Source organism: Felis catus, chromosome C1 (assembly GCF_018350175.1).
Source record: "Felis catus isolate Fca126 chromosome C1, F.catus_Fca126_mat1.0, whole genome shotgun sequence".
Taxonomy (NCBI): Eukaryota; Metazoa; Chordata; class Mammalia; order Carnivora; family Felidae; genus Felis; species Felis catus.
The window spans coordinates 118,406,056-118,432,934 of NC_058375.1; the positions used below are offsets into that span (position 1 = coordinate 118,406,056).

General features: G+C 37.9%; 1 protein-coding gene and 1 pseudogene across 12 annotated transcripts in view; one reads left to right on the top strand and one right to left on the bottom strand.

Annotated features, from left to right (window-relative positions):
• PTPN4 (protein tyrosine phosphatase non-receptor type 4) overlaps positions 1 to 26,879 on the bottom strand; it is a 226,082-nt gene that overhangs the window by 150,542 nt on the left and 48,661 nt on the right. For 9 of the 12 annotated variants that reach the window (XM_045033652.1, XM_045033660.1, XM_045033659.1 and 6 more), the window contains exon 3: positions 20,193 to 20,253. The exons of the other annotated variants lie outside the window; for them this stretch is intronic. In XM_045033652.1, coding sequence (XP_044889587.1) covers positions 20,193 to 20,253 — 61 coding nt within the window. The remainder of the gene's footprint in view (positions 1 to 20,192; positions 20,254 to 26,879) is intronic. 12 annotated transcript variants of the gene reach the window in all.
• LOC123379396 lies at positions 15,007 to 15,454 on the top strand (annotated as a pseudogene).

Below are 26,879 nucleotides of genomic sequence, written 5' to 3' on the forward strand. Positions count from 1 at the left end.
CCCTTGTACATTGCTGATCAGAATGTGAAATGGTGCAGCTGTTATGGAAAACAATTTTGCAGTTCCTTAAAAGCTAAACAAAAGTATCATATGATCTAGCAGATGCACTCCTGGGTATATACCCCAGGGAACTGAAAACAGGGATTTGGATATTCGCAAGCTAATGTTCACTGCAACATTATTCACAAGAGGTGAAAGGTGCAAACAACCCAAGGTCCATCAACAGATGAATGAACATACAAAATGTAGTATACCTGTATAATGGAATATTTTTCAGGAATAAAAAAGGAATGAAGTTCTGATACATTCTACATGGAATCTTGAAACATTATGCTAAATGAAACAAGCCTACATAAAAGAACATATATTGTACGATTCTACTTAGATATCTAGAATAGGCAAATTCATAGGTTTTGGGGTCAGGGAAAAATGGGGAGTAATTGCTTGATGGTTCAAGAGTTTCTGTTTGGAGTGATGAAAAAGTTTTGGAAACAGTATTAATGGCTGCAAAACAATGTGAATGTCATTAGTGCAATTGAACTGGACACTTAAAATGGTAGTAAATTTTATGTTATATATATATATATTATTTTAAAATATAGCAATATACCTAAAACCACTGAAATGTACAATTACAAAGGATGAACTGTACGCTTTAAATGCGAATTATATGTCAATGAAGCTGATAAAGCATACATACTATAAAGTTGACAGTTCCTACAAGAAGAACCTGACAAATCCTTCCCCACAGGAGATTTTAGCAAAAATGAACTACTGATAAACCACAAAAAGAGTGAGATAAATACTGGAAACATAAACGATCAATAATTATAAGGGAAAGGGAAACAACAACAACAAAGGCACAATGAAGTGATAGACAGTGGACATCCTTGTTTCCAGTGTTAGGGGAAAAATTCTAGTATTTCATTTCTAGGTATGATATATGCCTTAGGTATCTGTAAATACCCTTCGGCAGTTTATAGAAATTCTTTTCTATTTCTAGTGCACTAAGTTTTTGTTTTTTTTAAAACATGTTGAGGAACTGATCACATGGAATTTCTCCTTCACAGCTCACATTCTTGAAATTAACCTAACTTGGTATAAACACATTTTATGAGTACTGTGTGTATGTGCCAATATAAATTTAATTTGTTAATAATTTGTTTGAAAATTTTTCAGATCTTGTTCATTTTGTTCTACAATATTTCTTATTTTTAACATTTACTTTATTTTTAAGAGAGACACAGTGTGAGTGGGGGAGGGGCAGAGAGAGGGGGATATATGGAATCTGAAGCAGGCTTTTGGCTCTGAGCTGTCAGCACAGAGCCCAAGCGGGGCTCAAACTCACAAACTGAGATCATGACCTGAGCCGAAGTCAGATGCTTAACCGACAGCCACCCAGGTGCCCCTATAGTATTTCTTTATATAATAATGATCTGACTAGCTATAAATATGAAGGTTATGCTGGTTTTGTAAAATGAGTAGTTAATTATTACTTCTCTTTTTATTCACTGGAAGAGATTGGTGTTATTTTTTAAATGTTGAAAAAATTCATTAGTAGAAAGTAAAACCACAATACTACAACATAAGCATCAAAACGGCTGAAATTGAAAAATACCAAGTGTTGGTGAGGACCTAGAGAGAGAGCACATGTCAACTCCCATAAGCTGCTGGTGGAAATGTATATGCAAATATAACCACTATGAAAAACTGTTTCATAATATCTGACCTAAGCTTTCCACTCTGAGATATTCGCCCAAAAGAAGTATACATGTATATATATGTATACATATTTTTCCACCAATTTACATATATGAATTGTTTAAAGCTGTAGTATTCATAGTAGCCCCACAATGTAAACAAACCAAGGGTCCACAAACAATGGACTGGATAAATTTTAGTGTACTTATGCAATGATGTCTCACTATCTATTGCTTTATGGTAAACACACCAAGATGTTTTTTAAGAAGTATCAGGGGCACCTGGCTGACTCAGAAGAGCATGCGACTCTTAATCTCGGGGTCATGAATTTGAGCCCCACATTGGGTGTAGAGATTACTTAAATACATTTTTTTAAGAACTTAAAAATAAATAAAAAGTATTAATATCTTTCATGCTTCCGTGGGTTGATGGGCCCACTCTGTGGTTCTTACTTGTGGTTGCAGTTAGATGGCAGCTATTAAATTCATCTGAAGTTTGACAGTACCAAGATGTACATGACGGCTCACTCACGCGACTGGCAACTGATGCTGACTGCTGGCTGGAGTATCAGCTGGGACTGTTAACCAGAGAGCCTACATCTATGGCCTCTCCATATGGTATAGGCTTCTCACAGCAGGATACCTGGATTCTGAGACTGTTCCAAGAGTACCAGCGTTCTAAGAGACCCAACTAGAAGGGGGACACCTTCACATTACTGGCAGTCACAAAGAGTCTCTTTATTGCCATGGACAGAAACAAATCACATAGGCCAGGCAACACTCAGGGGTGAGGAACTCTGCAATGGTGTGAATACTAAGAGGTATGGTCCAGTAGGAGGCCATCTTTGGGGACTGGCTGCCACAAATGGAATATTACATAGAAGTGGGGAGGAAAAAGAAATATTTAGGTCGAACCATATATAAAACTGCTGACATGGTGACTTACAAAAATAAGAATTTCACATTAAAAACAAACAATACTAATCTATGGTGATAGATATCAGAATGGTGACTACTTCAGGCAAGGAGTGATAAATAACAAGAAGGAAGTACAAGAAATGCTTCTAAAGTACTGCTAATATTCTGTATCTTGATCCAATGGTTATTTCACAGACTTTAGTTTGTAATTCTTATCAATCTTACATTTAAGATTTGATTTTTACTGTATGTATGTTATACTTCAACTGAAAAGTTACTTCTGCCCCACTGCACTACCAAAACCCTGAAATATCAGTTCTTATTCATTCAGACTGAGAAAATTTTGTTTCACCGAGGAAAATTAGCTAGCAAGTAAATGGCCCAGTGGGAACTCTAATGTATCACTTGCTGATACACAAAAATTGTCAAGTTTTACTCTTTACATATAAACCTCCCCACTTCAAACTTAGCCCCTGTAACATTCTACTTTTCTACTCTGCTTTCATTTAAAGCTGAACTAAAATAGATTTTTCCACAGGGAGACCACAGATCTGTACAGTGCTCTGTCTTAATTTAGTCATTCCCATTTATCCAGTGTTATTAATATGCAAATGCACAATGCAAACAATCAACTCAAGAAGAAATGTTTGTGTATGGGGGTATGCTTAGGGACAAAACAAAATCTCTTGACTCTTAACTTTCAAAAGTATAAACACCTAACTAGTGGAAAACTGCAACTAAACATTCTTTTAAAAAATGAATTTATTCATAAAAAATCTTCATTGAACACTAACTTTAGAACACAGTTTCTCAACCAACTTTGGCACTGATGACATTTTATATTAGAGACTTCATGGAGAGGGGGACTGTCCTGTGCATTATAGGATGTTTAGCTGCATCCTTGGTTTCCACCCAGCAGATGCTAGTAGCTCCCACCCAACTGTGACAACCAGAATGTTTTGACATTGCCAAATGTCCCCTGGGGGAGGGGGAGCAGGTATAAAATCAGTCCCCTTTGAGAATCATCACTACAGAGGAACATTTACAGTTCTAGCTATGGGCTCAAAACCACTTCCTAAAGACAATTCTTATAAGACTATAGATTTGTTTCTCACTGAACTTTAGAAAAATACTAAACAGAAAGCCTACTCCACGAGGGAGGAGAATAGTAAGTATAATACATCTGGGACATGAATTTTGACTATGTCCCATTTAGTATATGCAATGAACACAACGGAAAATGTGCTCTATAAATAACAACTAATTATAGAATGTTAATGAGGCCAAGGCAGTCTCCATCCCTCCCAACTGTGTTTTTATGACAGAGACTACACGGATCCAAATCATCTTGCGTACTTTTTAAATACAGATTCCTAAGCCCCCAAAAAGACCTACAAAACTGAAGTGTGCAGACAGCAATCCGAACTTCTAATAAGCTTTCCTTAAGAGTCCACCATTAAATTCTTATGCATACAAAAACGTAACACAAACAGCACCATGGACTACTTATCTCCAATCTTTCATAACCACAACTTTTAATTTGTGTCACTGATCAGAAGGAGATATAGAGAAGAAACAGAAGACCAGTCAACTGATAGCAGATGGTGTGGCAGATAAAAACGTCAGTCTGAGGAGTCAAAGGGCCAGGATTTTTATCTCAATCTATCACTTACTTGGCCTGTAACTATGAGCAAGGCACAAACTCCCTGGGTTTGATTTCTCTACCTATGAAAAAGAGGTAATTGTCACACCACATTGTTATTGACAAAAAGAACCAAAAACATATGTGAAAGCTCTAAGGAAGTAACACAGAACTAATATGCAAGATAAGTATTATCCAACAGATACTAATACAAAGCTACAACTGAGAAGCCATACTACAGTAAAATTATCCAATAAAATATTAATTTGGATATATGAAAGAAAAAGGATTCTGTAGAAACGTATCTTTTTAAAGATTTTTTTTTCAACGTTTATTTATTTTTGGGACAGAGAGAGACAGAGCATGAACGGGGGAGGGGCAGAGAGAGAGGGAGACACAGAATCGGAAACAGGCTCCAGGCTCTGAGCCATCAGCCCAGAGCCCGACGTGGGGCTCGAACTCACGGACCGCGAGATCGTGACCTGGCTGAAGTCGGGCGCTTAACCGACTGCGCCACCCAGGCGCCCCGAAACGTATCTTAAATATTATTCAAAACAATAAAAAATAAAGCATATTCACAGGGTACCAAGCAGGGGAATTTCTACAGATGAGAAGCTGAGGGGTGAGTCATGTGTCACTTTACTGAAGCAAGTATGTAAGTAGGAAAGACACTATATACTACCAAAGAAAAACTTGATCTAGTATGACATTACTAAGAGAAGATTTATATTCGACTTCAGGTGTAGATCAACAAGAAATAAACATACTAGAAGCTACTTTTCTCACTCAAGACTCAAGATAAAAAAACAAAAAGCAATCATATGAGGAATCCAAAATGTAAATTATAGCAGGCAGTGTAGAGAGGAAAAAATCACTATCTGAGGTAAGGTGAGCTTTTCAGGTTTTCTTTTTTTATCCTTTCTTTAGTTTTCTTTACTTAAACCTTTGACTCAAAGATGGGTTGAAGTAGGGAACTGCCAGTAGGCACAGGCAGCAAAAGAGACAAGGGAAACCCAATTTTCTTTTTAAGAGGAAGAGAGAAGGAAGCCCTGTGAACCAGTGTGGTGCGGGGGGTGGGGGGGGGGTGGGGTGGGGGCGCAGGCAGAGACACATTTTTTCCTCTCTAGAGCTCTGCCTCAGGGATAGCCCCGGTCATGCAATGACATGGCCATGGTGATGATACCGTGGGAACTAAAACTCCCATCTCTGCATAGTACAAGAAAATAGGGTTTTTTGAAGAGTAGGGAGTAATCTGTGCTTGTTTGGTTTTTATCCCTCACTTTTCTCTCAGCACTACTACACTCTAAGACAAGACTGTTCCACAAAACAGAAAAGAACCTCATCCTTCTGACCAGAGTATGAAAAGTGGCTACCGGCAACCAGAAAGTGTGCAGAAAAGCCTGCAAAGTGTAGGAGAATACACATCAGAACAAGTCCTGGGCTCATGCCAAAGCTGTGCATATGCAGAACACACCCGAAGAACCACAGCAGTGACTAAGAACTGAACTAGAGTGTCAGCCTCAAAGTAGCTCTCGAGTGCCACGCAAACGTCACACTCCCAGATCACACCAAAGGCTTTGGAAATGAATTCATGCTGGAACCACTGCCCCCAAAATGAGAAGAATTTGAGTACCAGGTTAACCTCCCACTAAAGTAACAACAAAAACAATATTATATCACGGATTTTAATAAGATACAGTCTCATAATATTCCAGAATGTCCAGGATGCAATAAAAAATTACCTGATACACTTAAGAATCTGGCAAATCTGAACAATTTTCAAGGTAAAAAGATGATCAACTGATGGACACTTTGAAATAACTCAGATGTTGGAATTATCAGGCACAGCCTTTAACATAGTTATTATAACCATCTTCCATGAATAAAGGGGGTGAACACTCTTAAAATGAAAGAATATACAGAAATTCTCAGGAAAAAACACCCATACATATACCCATATATAAATGGGGATATTCAAACTGAAAAATACATTATCTAAAATAAAAATCTCAAATGTCCATCAACTGATGGATAAAGAAATTGTGGTTTATATACACAATGGAGTACTACATGGCAATGAGAAAGAACGAAATATGGCCCTTTGTAGCAACGTGGATGGAACTGGAGAGTGTGATGCTAAGTGAAATAAGCCATACAGAGAAAGACAGATACCATATGTTTCCACTCGTATGTGGATCCTGAGAAACTTAACAGAAACCCATGGGGGAGGGGACGGAAAAAAAAAAGAGGTTAGAGTGGGAGAGAGCCAAAGCATAAGAGACTCTTAAAAACTGAGAACAAACTGAGGGTTAATGGGGGGTGGGAGGGAGGGGAGGGTGGGTGATGGGTATTGGGGAGGGCACCTTTTGGGATGAGCACTGGGTGTTGTATGGAAACCAATTTGACAATAAATTTCATATATTGAAAAAAAAATCTCACTGAATGGGCTAAATAGCAGAATAAATATAACTGGAAAGTCAATTTTAAGGTAATGAATAACAGGTCTAATCTGAAATAAAGAGAAAGTTTATAAATGTGAACAGAGACTCAGGGACCTATGGACAAAAGTTAAAATACACATTACTAGACTTCCTGAAACAGACCAGAAAGAGATTGATACAGAAAAAAATATCTGAAGAAATAAGGACTGAAAAGTGTCCAAACTTGATCTAAGCAATGGATTTAAAGATTTGAAAATTTCAGTTAAATAAAACCATGGCCAGACCCATCAAAATCAAACTGCTAAAAGATAAAATCAAATTTCTAAAAATTTTACAGGAGACCATATTTAAAAAACACATTTCATATAGAAAAACAATAATTTGAATGACTGCAGAGTTTGGATCAGAAACTATGAAGTCACAAAACAGCTAAACTATGTATTTAAAGAGAAAGAGCTATCCCCCCAGAAATCCATATCCGTTGAAAATATACATCGGGGGGGCACCTGGATGGCTCAGTTGGTTAAGCATTTGACCTTGGCTTGGGTCATGACCTCACAGGCTGGGGAGTTTGAGCCCTGCATCGGGCCCTATGCTGACAGCTCAGAGGCTGGAGCCTGCTTTGGATTCTGTGTCTCCCTCTCTGTCTCTGTCCCTTCCCCACTGGCACTCTGTCTCTCTCTCTCTCAAGAATAAATAAACATTAAAAAAACAAAAAGAAAGAAAGAAAATATACTTTGGGGCACCTGGGGGGCTCAGTCAGTCAAGTGTCCAACTCTTCCTTTTGGCTCATGTCATGATCTCATGGGTTTGTGAGATAGAGCCCCTCATAGAGAATCCCTGCTTGGGATTCTCTCTTTCCTTCTTTCTCTCTGACCCTCCCTCTCTCGCACACACACCTATCTCTCTCTCTCTCTCTCTCTCTCTCTCTCAAAATAAAAAAATATTAAAAAAAAAAAAAAAAAGAGAGAGAGGTGGTTGGGTGGCTTAGCTGGTTGAGCATCCAACTCTCGATTTCAGCTCAGGTCATAATTTCACAGTTTGTGGGTTCAAGCCCTGCAGCAGGCTCTGTGCTGGCAGTATGGAGCCTGCTTGGGATTCTCATTCTCTCTCTGCCCCTCCCCAGGTCGCTCTTGTCTCTCAAAGTAAGTAAACTTAAAAAAAAAAAGAAAAGAAAATATACTTTAAAAAGTATAAGGCAACTCAAAACACTGTCACACAAAGGAAAATTAAGAGAATTTATTGCCAGAAGACTTGGGACCAAAAGAAATACCTAGAAGTTCTTCCCTGAACTGAATTGATACCAGAGGGAAATCAAACGTAAAGCAAAAAGAATGGTAAATATATGGGTAAATATAATACACTATTTTCTCCGACTAAATTATTTAAAAAACGTGTTACTGTTGAAAGTAAAACAGCATGTCTGAGAAGACATCATCCTATATAAAATTAATATATATGACAACAATAACCAATAAAAGGAGAGGGAACTGGGAACTGTATGGATGGAAGTGTACAGGTTTAATTGAAGTGGTAAAATGTGAAATTTAAGTGGATCATAAAAAGTTGGTATATACATAATATAATCTAGATAGCAATCTCAAAAAAACAACAAATGAAGCAAAGAGATACACTAAAACTGAATACTAAAAATATTCAACTAATCCAAAGAAGGCAGGAAAGGGAAAAGAAACAAAAAACAGAATGGATAAACAAAAGAACTTAAAAATGGAAGCACTAAATTGAATAAATTCAATAATCTCATTAAGTTTAAATTAAAAGACATTAACTGTCAGATTGTACTTTAATTTTTTTAATTAAAAAAAACTTTTTAATGTTTATTTTTATTATTTTTGAGAGAGAGAGAGAGAGAAAGAGACAAAGTGAGAGCAGGGGAGGGGCAGAGAGAGAGGAAGACAGAGAATCTGAAGCAAGCTCCCGACTCTAAGCTGCCAGCACACACCCCAATATGGGGCTCAAACTCACAGATCACAAGACCATGACCTGAGTAGAAGTCAGATACTCAACCAACTGAGCCACCCAGGAGCCCCCAGATTGTACTTTTTTTTTTTTTTAATTTTTTTTTTTCAACGTTTATTTATTTTTGGGACAGAGAGAGACAGAGCATGAACGGGGGAGGGGCAGAGAGAGAGGGAGACACAGAATCGGAAACAGGCTCCAGGCTCTGAGCCATCAGCCCAGAGCCCGACGCGGGGCTCGAACTCACGGACCGCGAGATCGTGACCTGACTGAAGTCGGACGCTTAACCGACTGCGCCACCCAGGCGCCCCCAGATTGTACTTTTAAAAAGACCTATTCATGCACTGTCTACCAGATTTCCATTTTAACATAAAAATGTACACACATTAATAAAAATAATGAAAAGAGATTCAGTATATAAACACGATTCAAATGGAAGATGAAGTGTACTATCTGACAAAGTAGATGTCGGAAGAAAATGACCAAGGGAAAAGATGGACATTACGTATTGATAAAAGTGTCAACTCACTAAGAAGAAATAACAGTTTTAAATGGCTAATACAAGAGGTAATACAAACACATTAGTTTCCCATGAGGTGAAACTAATATAACTGATACACAAATGTTCAATTATACAATTATAGTTGAAGACTTCAACTTGAACAACTGATAGAGCAAAGAGAAAATCAGCAAGGATGTAAAAATGCTATGAATCAACAACCAAATTGACATTTATAGACCTCTCCACGCAAAAAAGAGTGCACATGTACCATTCACCAAAATATGCCATAAACCTTACCAAATTTAAAATAAACCTTACAAAAGCAAACCTTACCAAATTTAAAAGAATTGATATCATACAAAGCACATTAACTAGACATAATGTAATTTAAATAGAAATTAGTAAGAGAAAGGTATCTGAAAAATCCTCACATATCTGGAATCCAGCATACATGTAAATAACCCACAGGGCAAAGAGGAAGTATTGAGGGAAATTTAAAAATATTTTGAACTGAATGAATATAAAAAGACAACATATGATACTCTGCAGGATGTACAGCTGAAACGGTGCTTGGAGAGATATTTACAGCATTAAATGCTTGTAATAGAAAACATGAAATATTTCAAAATAATAATCTACATGCTTCTACCTTGAAAAATTAAAACAGTAGATTGAACCAAAAGAAGGAAGAAAATAATAGAAATCAATGAAACTGAAGAGATAAACAATTGACCAAATTTAATTAAAACCAGAACTAGTGATGTTTTAAAAAACAGTAAAACTGATAACCTTTTAGCCAGAATGATCTTGCTATTCATGAGTTCAAGCCCCACGTCAGGCTCTATGCTGACAGCTCAAAGCCTGGAGCCTGCTTTAGATTATGTGTCTCCCCCTCTCTCTCTGCCCCTCCCTACTCACTCTGTGTCTCAAAAATGAATGTTAAAAAAAAAAGATTTTTTAAAAAAAAGGACCAAAAATGTTATGTAGCAGTGATGATGACACTAATCAAAGAGAAATAACATATATCATTTGATGAGGAGATGACAACTGTTTTGAATATGCTGAATGTGAAATACTATTCTGGTTATGCACTGAAGACTAACAAATCACATCAAAACAGAGGGTTAGGGATGCCTGTGTGGTGCAGTCTGTTAAGCATCAGACTCTTGATTTCGGCTCAGGTCATGATCTTGTGGTTTGTGAGTTGAAGCCCCGCGCTGGGTCCTGCATTCACTGCAGAGAGCCTGCTTGGGGCTCTTTCTCTTTCTCTCTCTCTCTCTCTCTCTCTCTCTCTCTCTCTCTCTCTCTCTCTCCCCCTCCCTCCCTCCCTCTCTTTCTCTCTCTCAAAATAAATAAACATTAAAAAAAAAAAAAACAGTGGGTTAAAACAGTAACATTAAGTTTATTTTACTGAGGATTCTGGGATTTCACTGGGTTCAGCTATATCAGTCTCAATGAGTCTCATGTGCCTATAACATGTTAGGACTGGTGTCACCTCAAGAGGTGTCTTCACTCAGATGTCTAATGTCCTGCCCTGGGAGACAAACAGCTGGGAATTCCCTGGGCATCTATGTGTTCTCTCCATATGGTCTCTTCACAAAATCTCCACAAGGTCTCAGGGTAGCCGAACTTTACACGGCATCTGAAAGCTCTCCTAGAGGAGTGTACTATAAAATGCCAGCAGAAGTGAATTGGTTTTTCTAACCTCAACTGGGAAGTTATACAACATTTCTTCCAATGGATTCTATTGTGGAGGGGATCACAAAGGCCCACCAAGGTTTAACTGGAGGTAATATCAACCCCTTCTCATGGTGGGAGAGATTTCAAAAATTTTCTGGACCACAAATACCTCTAGCATCTTTAGCAGACAGAGAGTTTGCACTGAGGAAAAATAACAGGACTGGAGATAATAGGTACCACAGTCTACAGAAACCAGGAAAGAATGAAAGGGAAAGATAAAAAAAAGGGGGGGGGACATCAATATGCACAAAACTGATTAAGATACAGAATGTGATCAGAGACAGAAAAGAGTTTTCCTTAAAAGGAGAAGGTAACAGTTCTAAAAACTGCTAGAAGTCAAACACAATAAGCCACAAGAAGCTAGTTAATTTCCCAACTAGACAGTAAGATTTGAGGAAGCAGTTTTCAGGAAGCAGAATGAGGGCTGAGGCAAGATTGTATAGTATTTCTTTTTCACCCTTTATTAAACTACAATTGACAAATAGAATTGTATATATTTCAGGAGTACAAAGAGATGGTTTGATATACATATACATTATGGAAGGATTAGGTTGTAATGTTTAGATGATTGATGACAAAGTAGGTAAAATGATTCTTGTTATTTTCTGCCAAAACACACATAAAATAGAAACGGGAAGTCATCTTTAAAAAATAAACACTTGATTTTAATGCAAATACAAGGATGTAACTTCAAATTTCATTGTAAACAATCATCCATCTTTGTTATTCTTATTAAGGAAAAAGAATTAGCAACCCACTGCTTAAAATGTTAAGGCAAATTAGTAACTTTCCAAAGCAGAGAGCACCAGATCCAGATGGGTTCATTGCTGAATTCTACCAAACATTTAAGAAAAAATTATATCAATTCTCTATAATCCCTTCCAGAGGGTAGAAGAAAAAGAATACATACTTCCAAAATCAGTCTATGAGGCCAGCATCACATCTTCATCAGAGCTCTTGGGTGACCAGGCACATTGTCAGTGAGCAGTAATATTTTGAACTGAATCTTCTCTGAGCAGCAGGTCTCATTAATGGGCTTAAAATATGTACTAAACAATGTTGTAAACAGATGTGCTACAATCCAAGCTTTGTTGTTCCATTCATGGAGCACAGGTAGAATAGATTTACCATAATTCTTAAGGGCCCTAGGATTTTCTGAGTGACCAATGAGCATTGGCTTCAACTTATCAATTTAAAGTCGTTAGTTGCATTAGCCCCTAACAAGAGAGTCAGTCTGTCTATTGAAGATTTGAAGTTAGGCATTGACTTCACTCTAGCTTAAAGGTCCTAGATAGCATCTTCTTCCAATAGAAGGCTGTTTTGTCTACACTGAAAATCTGCTGCTTAGTGTAGCTATTTTCAAGGAGGAACTAGATCTTCTGGAATCACTGGCTGCAGCTTCTACATCAGCACTTACTGCTTCACCTTGCACCTTTATGTTACAGAAACAGCTTTTTCCCTTAAATCTCATGAAACTACCTCTGCTAGGTTCAAACTCTTCTTCTGCAGCTTCCTCACCTCTCTCAGCATTCACAGAATTAAAAATCATTAGAGCTTTGCTCTGCATTAGGCTTTGGCTTAAGGAATTGTGGCTGGTTTGATCTATCCAGACCACTCAAACTTTCTCTGTATCAGCAATAAGGCTCTTTCACTTTCTTATCATTCATGTGTTCAGTGGAGTAGCATTTTTAATTTCCTGCAAGAACTTTTCCTTTGCACTCACACCTTGGCTAACTGGTGGAGGCCCAGCTTTCAGCCTATCTCAGCTTCTGACATGCCTTCCTTACTGAGCTTAATCAGTTCCAACTTCCGATTTAAAGTGAGAGATGTATGACCCTTCCTTTCATTTGAACACGCAGAGGCCACTGTAGGATAATTAACTGTCCTAATTTCAGTATTCTTATGTTCCAGGGAATAGTGAGGCCCAAGGAGAGGGGAAAGAGAAAGACAGGGGGACAGCTGGTCAGTGGAGCAGTCAGAACACACATACTTATCAATTAAGTTCACTGCTTTACACAGGTGTAGTTCATGGCACCCTAAAATAATTACAGTAGTAACACCAAAGACCACTAGAACAGGGGCACCCAGCCGGCTCAGTCAGTGGAGCATGCAACTCTTGATCGCAGGGTTGTGAGTTTGAGCCCCACGCTGGGTGTAGAAATTCCTTAAAAATATTAAAATCTTTAAAAAAAAATCACAACACGTAATAATGAAAAAGTTTGAAATATTGCAAGAATTACCAAAATGTGACACAAAGTCACAAAGTGAACAAAAGGTGTTGGGAAAATGGGGCCAACAGACTTGCTCAACATAGAGTTGCAACAAACCTTCAATCTATAAAAATGCAGGATTGTGACATGCAATGAATCAAAGTGTAGTAAAATGAGGTTTGCCTACAATTTGACACACAAAAACTAAAAGCTCAAGGGAGAAAACTAAGCATATTTTCAAGAAAAGACAATGAATAATTCTAGGAAGAACAAAATACTATCCAACTACGCTGCTTGGCTTTCCAGTAAATTAACTTGCACAATGATAAAAAAAGTAAACAATGACACCAATTAAGGCAGAAACTGCCAACGGCCCACATCATAACCATTTTGTCTCATTTCATTAAAATAAAGCTTCAATATTGTTTGGGGTAGAAACGGTATGTAAAATACCAAGCCCTGGAGCACTTGGCTGGCTCAGTTGGTAGAGTGTGCTATTCTTGATCTCGGGGTCGAGAGTTCAAGTCCAATGTTGGGTATGGAGCCTACATAAAATTAAAAAAATAAATAAAATAAAAATAACAAATAAAATAAAATAAAATAAAATAAAATAAAATACCCAGCCCTTGCAGACCCAATGAGGACATGTGACTGAATTTTGGCCAATAAGATGTAACTAGAACCTACAGAGTAGAATTTATAAGTAACGTTCTTTAAGTTTGGGGAAGAAAACTGGTATGTCCCCTTTTTTGCTTCTCCATTTTCCACTACTGTAATCAGAAAGAGTTGGGTTCCTAGAAAAAGAACAGACAGAGCTTTCTTAACATAAGAGAAGTCAATTTGGGTCCCAGCCATCTTGTGAAAGAATGTAAGAGCAGACAGCCACTATCAGGCCAGGATATAACCTAATCATATCAGGGACAGTAAATCAGTAGTAAAGCTCCCAGTACGGATTCAAAAGTTAAGATTCACCTGATGCACATCCTTGAGTTCTCTGTGCAGGATCTAAACCTGAGCATTTAGACATGGACCAACTGGCAACCTTTGTGACTGTGACCTAGACTCAGTCACCCTCAGATGACTTCTGCCCCAATTCCATACTGTATTCCCCACTGAGCAAAGCCCCTTCATGAATATGTGTGCACTGTTAGCTTAAAACTTCCCCAATACTGTGGTTCAGGAGACACTGCTTTGGGAACGATCCCCAGTGTTCTCCTTTGCTTGTTGCAAGTAAAACCCTTCCTTTTCCTATTCTTTGGCTTGGTTGTGTCTTTTGGCTCAACAACCACCAAGAGACGAACTCCATTTTGGGTAACACCACCACCTGCCTGAAAGCTGACAAGCATGTTAGAATTCTGAAAGCTTTCTTGGATCATGAAATGATCTTATGTACACAGCCATGCACCCAGGGAAGTGAAGGACAAACAGGAAACCTGACTCCTTGATAACTGTGAAGCTGCCATCCCATTATTGGACCGTCAATCGCTAGGATTCTTTTGATAGAAAAGTTAACTTTAGCTCATTTAAGTTACTGTTATTTCCAGTTTCTTTTACTAGAATCCAAATGTAATTCTGATAGAAGATCAAAAGATAAACAGTAAAGGGACAGATAGACAGATAAACATATTTAACTAAAAATTATGACAGAAGAATTTTAGGAGGAGGATGTAAAATAGACTAAAAATATTAAATCCTCATCTTGTATAATGGGAAGTCAATATAAAAAATGTCCAGAATAAAAAATATAAACCAGCACAGAAAAATGGAAATAAATGCCTAAAATATATCTCCAAAGGTATTTCAAAACTAGTACTAAAAGAGTGGGAGTGGCCTCCAGTCCCCCAAGCAGCACAGCACAGCCAGCTTCTTGGCCATGGCCAATCAGGAGCACATGGTCATTGCCATCAAGCTGCATGGTGTGTAGCACACCCTGGTGGGCAAGATCACCAAGCACTTTGAGCAGAAGGGATTCCATGTTGTGGCCAAAAGGCTCCCTCCTACAGGCCTCTGAGGAACTGCTAAAGCAGCACCACATTGACATAAAGGCCCACCCATTCTTCCCAGGTCTGCTAAAGTACCTGAGCTCTGGGCCCATTGTGGCCATGGTTTGGGAGGGTCTGATTGTGGTGAAGACGGGGTGAGTGATGTTTGGGGAGACCAAACCAGCAGATTGTAAGCCAGGCACCACTCATGAGGACTTCTGTATTCAAGTTGGCAGGAACATCATTCATGGCAACGATTCAGTAAACAGTGCAGAGAAAGAAATCAGCCTACGGTTTAAACCTAAAGAATTGGTTGACTACAAAGCCTTGTGCTTTTGACTAAAACTAGGAATGAAAGGTAGACAAAGCATCAGTCCCCTCTGGTGCCACCTGATGTGTCCCTGGACACAGCTCTTCATTCCACTGGCTTGGAAATAACAGAATCAATTTTTCTCTTCTAAAACATATTCACCAATAAAGCCTTTGGAAAGTGGGTAAATAAATAAATAAATAAGTGGGAGCATTTCATTAAGCTTTCATTATATGCTTTGTCCTGTTGGGCTTTGAAAAAATATTTAAAAGTGTATGTTACTACTTAGATAGAAATTAATAACCAGGGCATCTGGGTGGCTCAGTAGATTAAGTGTCTGACTCTTGATTTCGGCTCAGCTCATGATCTCGATGGGTTCGAACCTGGCATCAGGCTCTGCACTGATAGTGCAGAATAATTTAATCAGCTACTACAAAAATGTAGCACTACCATGAAGAAATGACCTTTTCCAAACAAAAGTCTGGTCTTTGCCCTTCACTAATGGGAGATGATCTCTAGACCCTTGGAATGTCCTGGGCTTGGCAGGTGTTTTGGTCCCGTCAAGACCTCCTGCCTGGGGGTCTTGGTTACCTGACAGTCTAACAATATGATTTATGATGGGGAACATCAGTTCTGACTTCTACAGGAACGGAAAACTAAGGGTATTAGCCTAAGGCTAGAGATTAGGTCAGTTATGCAGGGAGTATGTGATCAAGTCCCAGTATAAAAATACAAAAGGCTTGGAGGAGACTCCCTCATTGGAAATAGTTTGTGTGTATTGTCACACATGGTGGCCAGGAGAAGGTAACATCATCTATGACTCCATGAGAAGAGGACTTGGAAGTTCTTTCTCAGTTTTAACTCCTTCTGGCATCTACCTTGGCTGATTAAAAATTTTTTTCTCATGTTTATTTATATTTGAGAGAGAGTGTGTGTGAACGGGGGATGGACAGAGAGAGCAACAGAGACAAAATCTGAAGCAGGCTCCAGGCTCTGAGCAGGGCTTGAACATGGCTTGAACCCACATCATGACCTGAGCTGAAGTCAGGTGCTTAACCAACTGAGCCACTCAGGTACCCCAGCTTGGTTGATTTTAATCTGTATACTCTCCCTGTAATAAACTGTAACCATGAGAATGACAACTTTTAATGAGTTCTATGAGCCCTTTTTTAATTTCTTTATTTATTTTGAGAGAGAGAGAGAGAGAGAGAGAGAGAGCAAGCAGGGGAGGGGCAGAAAGAGAGAGGGAGACACAGAATTCCAAGCAGTCTCCACACTGTCAGCACAAGAGCTTTATGTGGGGCTCGAACCCACAGACCGTGAGATCATGACCTGAGCCAAAATCAAGAGTCAGATGCTTAACTAGCTGAGCCACCCAGGCGCCCCAGTTCTGTGAGCCCTTCTAACCAATTATTGAAACTCAGGGTCATTTCAGAAATCTCCCAAACTTGCAACTGGTGTCAGAAGTAAGGGCAGTCTCGTGGACACTGTACCCTCTAACTTTTCACTCTGGCTAACTATGGGTAACTAAAGAGGAAAGAGGGAAAAGAAGATAAAGAACAAGAAGGGATGTTGTATTTCAAAAGCACCTTAATAGGATCCTTATTGGCTGCTTTACATACATTCATTTAATCCTGACAACCCTAATAGATGATATCATTTCCACCTTATATATAAAAGGAAATTATATATAAAGATCAAGCAAACAGGACAATGCCACAGAGCAAATACTTACTAGGTGCAGGTTACAAATCTAGTCTTTTGAATTCTAAGGTCCATGCACTTCTCATCATACTATGCTACCTTCCTACATCACAATACTTCCTTTATTAACCATTCATGAGTGCTTAGTCGTAATTGTGACATCACTATATGCTTAAATAATCTGTGTGGGATAGTCCAAAAGCTGCAATCCAGGTAGATCCAAGATCTATGTAGTTCTTTGTAGAACTAGCCCAGTCCCATTCAAGTTATTCTTTTTTTTTTTTAATGTTTATTCATTTTTGAGAGAGAGAGAGAGAGAGACAGAGTGCAAGCAGGGGAGGGGCAGAGAGAGAGGGAGACACAGAATCCAAAGCAGGCTCCAGGCTCTGAGCTGTCAACACAGAGCCCGATGCGGGGCTTGAACTCATGAACTACGAGATCATGACCTGAGCCAAAGGTGGACACTTACCCGACTGAGCCAACGAGGTGCCCCCATTCAAGTTATTCTTGATAAGGAAAAATGAAAGTCACTTCACAGTAATTCAAAGTTAAGTGATATCAAAAAATACGCAGTGAATCCAATGCTGTAAATTAACCTAATACTAAACTTAAATGCCTATTCACCTCCAGATTTCCTCAACATGGGGGAAAAAATTAAATAACTACAAAGGAAACAGCAGAAATAATAATCACTGAAGCTTATTACAAACAAATCAAAGGAAGCATCAAAAAGAAGTGTGTGCACATTCTGAAAAATCTGAAAATTTTCTGAGAAAAATACTGTCATAACTATTACTGATTCATCACATATCACAGCTGCTGCTTTTCTTTGTGGACACTAAATAGTTACATTTAAAAATTATGTGTACAATTCAAAAGGTAAATGAAAAAAGTCATAAAACCAGTTACTAGGAAAAGTATTTAAGAGGAAGACATACTACTATACTGAATTCATAAGCACTAGAAAAAAGAGTTTCAAGAGAAGTAAAGATTTCTGAAAGTGAGTAATTTGTTATATGTTTACATGTAATGCATGCATATATGCAAGTCCAGAGTTGTTTTATTTTTAACTTTTGGAAGCAAAATGATTTTAAAGTCTCATTTTTGAAAAGAATGTTAAGTAAGGACAAAGACTCAAATAAGACTATATGGATGCTACCTTTACTATATAACCAAATTTCTAATATATAGATAATAAACTACCTAATTTTGAGTTAGTAATAACACTGAATGGATACAAAGAACAAAGTAAGTTCTTTTCTATAATACTGTGATCAATAGAGTCAATCCACCAACACCAACCAACACCAACCTATGGGCAGAGGATCATACTGGGTGGGCACCAAAGATTCCTCCTGGGGATTCTTGGTTCTATAAGGGGACTCAGAACAAAGAATCGCCCAGGGGAAGGGATAGGGAGTGGTGAATCAGAGAGAGTCACGTAGCTTACCTACATGGTAACATCCACATCTCTTTCTACAGTCACCGACACCATTCCAATGAATATTGAAAGCATGTTTGTAAGTTCTAGCAGAGAAACAGAGCTAGGACATACATCCTTTCTCAAAGAACAGGCCACATGTAGCTGAGAAGGGCATGTTATTCAACTTCAGGAAAGACATACAAACAGCAAAAGAGAGAAAGCATACCCCAAGATAACTACCTAGTTTCATCAAATTAATCATGGTAACCTGTGGCATAGACAGACAGCCCTTATATTCAGTAGAATACAAAAAAAATAGTATGATAAGAAAAACATTTAAATGATTATTCCCTCAAAGAATACGAAATAAGGTCATATAACAGCGTGTTACCAGGTCTGTATTCCACATACACTATAAGTATAGTAGTTAAGAGATGATCAGTATGGGCTAAAATATTTAAGAATTGTTTTGGAGATACTGGATATATAAACAACAAATATAAAATTGTTAATTAAGTATTAAGAATTGGCCAGCCAAAGTTTCTCTGATAATAGGTGAGCCCAGACCAAGTAGGATTAAGGGGTATCTCAAATGTGGCAGATGACTTCTGAGATGAAATCTTCTAAACTAACAAACCCAGGGTGTCTGGCTGGCACAGTTGGAGGAGTGTGCAAGTCTTGATCTCAGGGTCATGAGTTCAAGCCCCACATGGGGTGTAGAGATTACTTAAATAAATCTTAATAAAATAACCAACCCAATGGTCCAGCTGCCTAGGGCTTCATCTTTGGAAAAGGGCCATTTTATCCCCTTCACCAGATCAATATATCACACTAATTTGATTTTATAGGATGCATACATTCACCATTATTAACTGAGATCTGAGTCCTTCTACTTGGCTAAACTGAATAATGGAACAAAGAACACAGCCAGCAACACGTTAAATATTTCAAATCAAAGTCCACTACTATACAATGAGATATATTTTCACATTTTAAAACAACAATCAGGATTTTCAGTTCTTGTCATAATGGAGTAGCTAATGTTAGAATACCCTCCTGCTATAAACATCTGTAAAAGCTGGGCCAAATATACAAAAAACCAAAAGAAAAAAAAATCCTATTTTCAACCCTTAGGCAATAACCAACACAACACCATGATCCTTGATAGAAGAGAACTAGATGAATCAAACCCCATATTCACACTCAAATCTCTCCCTTAAGGGCATTTTCCAAATCATGGTGTAGAGAAATAGAGCCCAAGCAGTGTGGCAGTCTTGCTGGGACGAGAAAACTACAATTAATGTCTGGGAATGCTAAGGTAGCTGGATTTGGGGGGCAGGTTATTAGAAGGGAAAGAACCAAGAAGAAAAACTTACAAAACTCTATATAAAAAATCCTCTCTGGTTCTCATCTGCCTACTAGGCTGTGCACACACAGGGTTAGACTCCTAGAAGCCTAAGACAGAACGGCAGTTGGGGAGGCTGTTAGCTAAACAAAGATTTCAGAGCTTGCACAGTTCTGAATAAATTAAGTTCAGGCTCAGTCAGAGGAGACAGATCTTGATGAATACCCAAGGCATTTAGGTAAGACCCTGGATAATCCATGCCCTAGGAATAAAAACAAAGTTAAAATAGACTTACCTTAACAAAGCTTAAAACTAAGCCCCACAGGATCAAAGTGACCCGCTGGCAATTTAACTGCCTGCCAGAATAAAATAAAATTTTATTTAGAGGAAGATAACAATCCAGAGCTTTTCCAAGAAGGGTCAGCAAACCTTTCCTGTAAAGAGCCAGAAAGTAAGTATTTTTAGGTTTTGAGGGTCATGGTCTCCACTGCACATTGTCTTAACAACAACAACAACAACAACAACAACAACAACAACAACAACATCTTTTAAAAAGTAAAAACCATTCTTAGCTCATGGACCAAACAGTAATAACCACCAGGCTTGCATTTGGCCCCTGGGCCAACTTGCTTTCCACTATTCCATATTACACTTAAAACAGCCATCACACAATGCAAAATTAGTGGGTATGTGAAGCAGGAAAAGTGTTTGATAATCAAGACACAAGACATATATTAGTCTTATGTAAGAGCTTCAAAATAACTATGACAACGTATCAAAGCCAATTAAGATAGAATACAGAAAACAGATTAAAATATATATTTCAACAGAGAATTAGAATCTATGAAAATGATCACATAGATAATCTAGAACTACAAAATAAGTGAAACAGAGGAATTCCTTGACTAGGTTTAATAGCAGAGTAAGCACTGGGAAAAAAGAAAAACAATCAGCACATGCAAAGACAGATTAAAAGCTATTTAAAGGACAGAAAAAAATCATAAACTAGAATGGGATGCAATCAAACTAATATATATGTTAACTGGAATACAGGAAAGAAGAGAAAATGAGTCAGAAGCAATATCTGAATCAGTAAAGGTTAAGAACTTTTCAAATGTTGTAAGATACCAACCTACAGATTCAAGAAGGTCAATGAATACCAAGCAGGATAAAACACATACATACAAAACCATATATAGCTATGTTATTGACAGGTGACTAAAAATCAAAGAGACAGAGAAAATTCTTAAAAACAGAAGAGGAAAAGGACCTCTCTCTTGCCCTTCAGGAAAACAACAGTAAGACTGAAAGATGACTTCTCAAGAGAAACTATGAAGGCCAGTGAAGTGGCATCTTTAAATCAGTGAAGGAGAAAACTATCAACACAGAATTCTATACTCTGCAAAAATATCCCCCAGAACATGAGCAATAACTAAAGACATTTTCAGACAGAAAGTTGAAAGAATCTATCATCAAGAGACCTTATTTAAAAAAAAATAAAAGTGGGGCACCTGGGTGGCTCAGTCAGTTAAGCGTCCGACTTCGGCTCAGGTCATGATCTCATGACTCATGGGTTCGAGCCCCACATCAGGCTCTGTGCTGACAGCTCAGAGCTTGGAGCCTGCTTTGGATTCTGTGTCTCCCTCTCTCTCTGCGCTTCCCCCCACCTGTGCTCTGTCTCTCTCTGTCTCTCAAAAATAAATGTTAAAAAAAAAATTTTTTTAAATAATGAAAGAAATTCTTTAAGATGAAAGGAGAGGATTCTAGATGGAAGCATAGATATATAAGAAATGAATAGCTGTAGAAACTATAGATATAAAGGTAAATAGAATAGTAAAATAGTAAATATAAAGGTAAATGATTGTTTAAAGCAATAATAACAATGTCTTATATGGTTTATAACAACATGAGGGGGATATTAAAATACTTAACAATAGCAAAAAAGTAGGAGGCAGGTAAATGGATTTAAACTGCTTTAAGGATTTTGCATTGGGGGAGGACAACAGTAAATGTATTAAAAGGAGACTTTTATAAGTAAAGACACATTTTGTAATTTCTTTTTTTTTCATTTTTTTAATGTTTTGTTTATTATTTATTTTTGAGATAGGGAGACAGAGCATGAGTGCGGGAGGGACAGAAAGTGAGGGAGACACAGAATCTGAAACAGGCTTCAGGCTCCAAGCTGTCAGCACAGAGCCCGATGCAGGGCTTGAACTCATGAACTGTGAGATCAGGACCTGAGCCGAAGTCAGACATTCAACCGACTGAACTACCCAGGCACTCCCACATTTTGTAATTTCTGAAGTAATCACTAAAAGTCTGATATTAAAGGATTAGCCCAGGGATGACTGGGTGGCTCAGTCGGTTGAGCATCCAACTTCAGCTCCTATCATGATCTCACGGTTCACAAACTCAAGCCCTGCATCAGGCTCTGTGCTAATAGTGCAGAGCCTGCGTGGGATTCTATCTCTTCTCTCTCTGCCCTCCTCCCACTCATGCTTTTTCTCTCTCTCTCAAGATATGTAAATCAACTTAAAAAAGAAAGATTAATCAAAAAAGCTAATAGAGGAAATATAATAAAATAAGAAAGAGGGCACAAGAGAATCCTTTTTTGGTGAGGGAAATAATCAATGACTTAATCTTGTGGTGGTTCCACAGATGTATACATATGCAAACACTCTTGAGTTGCTTAATGAAGATTTATGCACTATACAACACGTATCATACGTAATAAATTTTAAAAACCTATATATAACATCCAGGGTAGAGAGACTGAGCTGCAGTATCTTTCTAAATAAAATTCAACATATTTCTCAAAAATTTAATGGCTTACAGTTATTTTCACCATTATTTTTTTCTATAATATATACTGGGCACTCAATAATTACTGTCATTAAATAGATATACAAACAACCTACAATTTTATTTAATTTACCATACAACTGCCAAAATAATAAATACCTAATTCTCAAAACTGGAAACTTAACAATTATTTCCTCTTTACTTTTTAAGAATAAACTAGCATATTTACAATTTCTGTATATATGTATTTATAATTAATATTGCCAGTAAACACACTGGGTTTTGGAAATAGTACATGGACACAGTACATAGATGAAAATATTATATATACACACAAAGCAATAAGAAGATTGCTATTTTGTGGAATTTTAATAATAAAATTCTTCCAAGGAAACATATCTGGTACTACAGAATAGACAAATGGATCATAATCAATAGAAGAAATCAACCTTTCTAAATGTGTAACATAAGTCAGATACATAAATAAGCACTTCACAAATATTCTCATTTTATTCTGAGCATCCCATGCAAGGCAAATATTATTCTCTCTTAACAAATGAAGAATCTAAAACACAAAAACGTAGAGCAACTTATGTATACTCACAAAGCTAGTAAGTCTTCAAACTAAAGACTTACAAATTCATCACTGGGTAACTGTCCAGGAAGTAAACATCATTATCAGTAAAAATTTATGCATGACAAATGTGATACAAGACCTAGGGAGTATACATACCTCATGACACATAACAGGATTAAAGAAAAAAACAAGAAATATGATAACCTTAACTGCACATAGCTATACATCTGATCGATACAGTTTTCTAGTGCTCAATATGATACAGTTTAGGAAAAAACATTGTGAAATGAAGCAAAGCTTTAAACATGTATGACATACTACAATGTTTAAATTTCAGACTATGTGGTAATTGGCAAATTATCACATCTTTTTGCACTAAAGGTGACAAGTTCCATTTTAACATGTGATTTTACTAGAAAAAAAATTTGGTAAATAGTAAATTCTCCTCCAGGGTGGACATTGTTGAAAATCAATCTGAGAGGTGTGAAGGTTAAACAAGGCAGACTGGACACGAATGTCTGCTTAAGACACACTAAAATAACAGAAAAGGCAGTAATCAAAGTGAGTCTGAATAAGTAACAGGCCCCTCCATGACCATCTCTCACCCCCACCCCCTTCCCATTGCCAATTACTGTAAGAACCAGAGATTCTGGACTCAGGGACATTGGGGACAGCTGTTGATTCAGCTTTACTGGATTGAAAACAGGGAAATCTACGTAAGTGCAAGTCTACTTACTGAAGAGCTAAGAGCTCTCCAGTCCATTTCTCTCGCTCAGTGCTAAGAAGACCCAGCAAGGCTCTACAAACTCCAGGCAGATGATAGGAGCATTTCTCTCTATGGAAAAGAAATACCGAACTAATCAAGTAATATTACATAACTATTTTATTTATTGAGAGGACAACAGAGAAGAAGAATTATCTGTGTATGGAGAGGGGAAAGGAGATGTAAGAGATCTGAAGTCTCATTCTTCAAAGTCAATAAAGAATATCAACAACAACAACAACAAAAAAAAACAACAAGGCAGACAAAAGCAGAAATAATGCAGGCATGTTTCTTAGAACCATAGTAATAAACATGAGAGAAAAACTAACTGTTTTGAATGTGGTTATTTCTAAATAGTAATGGGGCAGGGAACTGCTGGCTTTTGTGACAACGTTTTTAGAACTATTTGGTTGTTTTTTTTTTAAACTGTATATATGAATCATATATGTAAAACAAAACACTTCTGAGGGAATCTGAGTGACACATACAGTATTTTTAAAGGAAATAACATATTGAATTTAAGTAGGGCTAGAAAATGACAATAAAATAATAGTTGAAATGTTGACTAGAGGTCCTAAAAGACCTTCCCTCTCTCCCTCCCTCCCTCCCTCCCTCCCTCCCTCCCTCTCTCTCTCTCTTTCTCTCTCTCTCTCTCTCACACACACACTCTCTCTCTCTCTCTCTCTCTCTCTCTCTCTCTCTCGCCCCCCCTCCGCCCCCCCCACCTCTCTCGGCTCTGCCACTGACTTAGTAAGTAACCTAATGACTCTAAACTTACTTCCTCACATATACAATATATAAAGTCAGTGCAACAATAATCAGGAAAACAATTCCCTAAAATCCTATCCTCCTTTACAGATATAGGACTATCTGTGGTTGCAAATGAGTACATCTCATTTAGCTAAATTCACCATCCTTACACTCCTTTAGCTTCCCATCTCAATCTGCACCCCACCTGCTAACCACACTGTTGTAATTAGGTTTACACTACTGATTTGGTTAACAAATTATTTCACAGACAAAAAAAGGAAAAAGTTCAGCCAACTAAATATTCATCAACCCAAATTATCACATAACAAAGATATATATTAATTGAATTTCACCTTATTTCAAGAAAAAAAATTGATGATTTATGGCACCCTCTGTTAACAACTGAGGTACTAGTATCATTAAAAAAATTATTGGGGCACCTGGGTGGCTCAGTCTGTTGAGCGTCCGACTTTGGCTCAGGTCATGATCTCACAGCTCGTGAGTTCGAGCCCTGTGTGGGGCTATGTGCCAACAGCTCGGAGCCTGGAGCCTGCTTCGGATTCTGTGCCTCCCTCTCTCTCTGCCCCAACCCACCTGCATTCTGTCTCTGTCTCAAAAATAAACATTACAAAAAATAAATGAAAAAAAAATTATTGGGGCGCCTGGGTCACTCAGTCAGTGTGACTCTTGGTTTTGGCTCACGTCATGATCTCACGGTTTCCTGAGTTTGAGCCCTCTGTCACACTCTGCACCGGCAGCACAGAGCCTGCTTGAGATTCTCTCTCCCCTCTCTCTCTTCCCCTCCCTCACTCATGCTGTTTCTCTCTCTCTCAAAATAAATAAACTTTAAAAACTATATCAGTTATTCTTGAGTACATAGACATATATAACAAACAAAACAATTTAGAGAACAGCTTTAGTACTATTAGGATAATTTTATTTCCAAAAAATAAACTAAGGGAAGAGTGCCTGGCTGGTTCAGTCAGAAGAGCATACAATTTTTGATCTCAGGGTAATGAGTTCAAGCCCCATGTGCGGCATAGAGCCTACTTAACATAAAAATTTAATTTTAAAAAAAAGTAAACTGGGACAAAAAGACCAAAAAAAAAAAAAAACCGCAAAAAATTCCTCAATGCATAAGCTTTGTTCCTCGTCTTTGAACACTACTATCTATGAAGCACCTTAGAACTACACACTGAATAATGTGTGCTGAATAACTTTCTCTTCCACTGATCCTGAGTGTGACTTTGTGACAGCACTAACAGAATGTGGTGAAGTAACATTATGTGACTTCCAAAGCCAGATCAGAAAAGGCAATATGGTTGCAGCCTGGCTCCCACTCTCTCTGAGGATGCTCACCTTTGGAATGCTGTGAATATGCCCGGGGTACACAGAGAGAGCATACACAAGTGTGTAACCCTCAGCTAAGGTCGTAGGTAACAGTCATATGAATGAATAAGCCTTCAAATGATTGTAGCCTCCAGCCTTGAGTTTTCCAGCTGAGGTCCAACCATGGAGGAGATATAAGCCATCCCTACCTATGTGAATCCTTGACTCACAGAACCTCTGAGGATAATAAATATGCCACTAACTTTTGGGGTAATTTCTTACACAGTCCTAATAACTGGAATAGGGTGGTTTTCCCCAACCCTTCCTTGTCACACAGGCTACTCCTAAATCACCATACTGACATAAAAAAAAAAGCCAAAATTTGGAAAAAGTCCGCATAGGTAGGTGAAATGAATCCACGTAGTATGGATACTATGTACTTAATGGAAACATGTTTTTAGTGACTGACAATGAATTCAAGGACACAGAAAGAAAACACACTCCATAGGCTGGCTACAGTAAAGTAGTTGTGCCAAAACCATAGTGAAAATGTAACTTCAAACTGAAACAACACTAACAGGCTTATCTCAACCCTGTGTCTACAAAGAGAAAGAACAAAAGGAACTAATGAAGTTTTATCAGTTCCTTCATTACACCATTTTCTCCCAGGACGATATACAGAAAAGCTTTTTATTTTTTTAAAAAAGCTCCCCAGATGATTTTTTTTTAAGTTTATTTATTTATTTTGGAGAGAGAGAAAG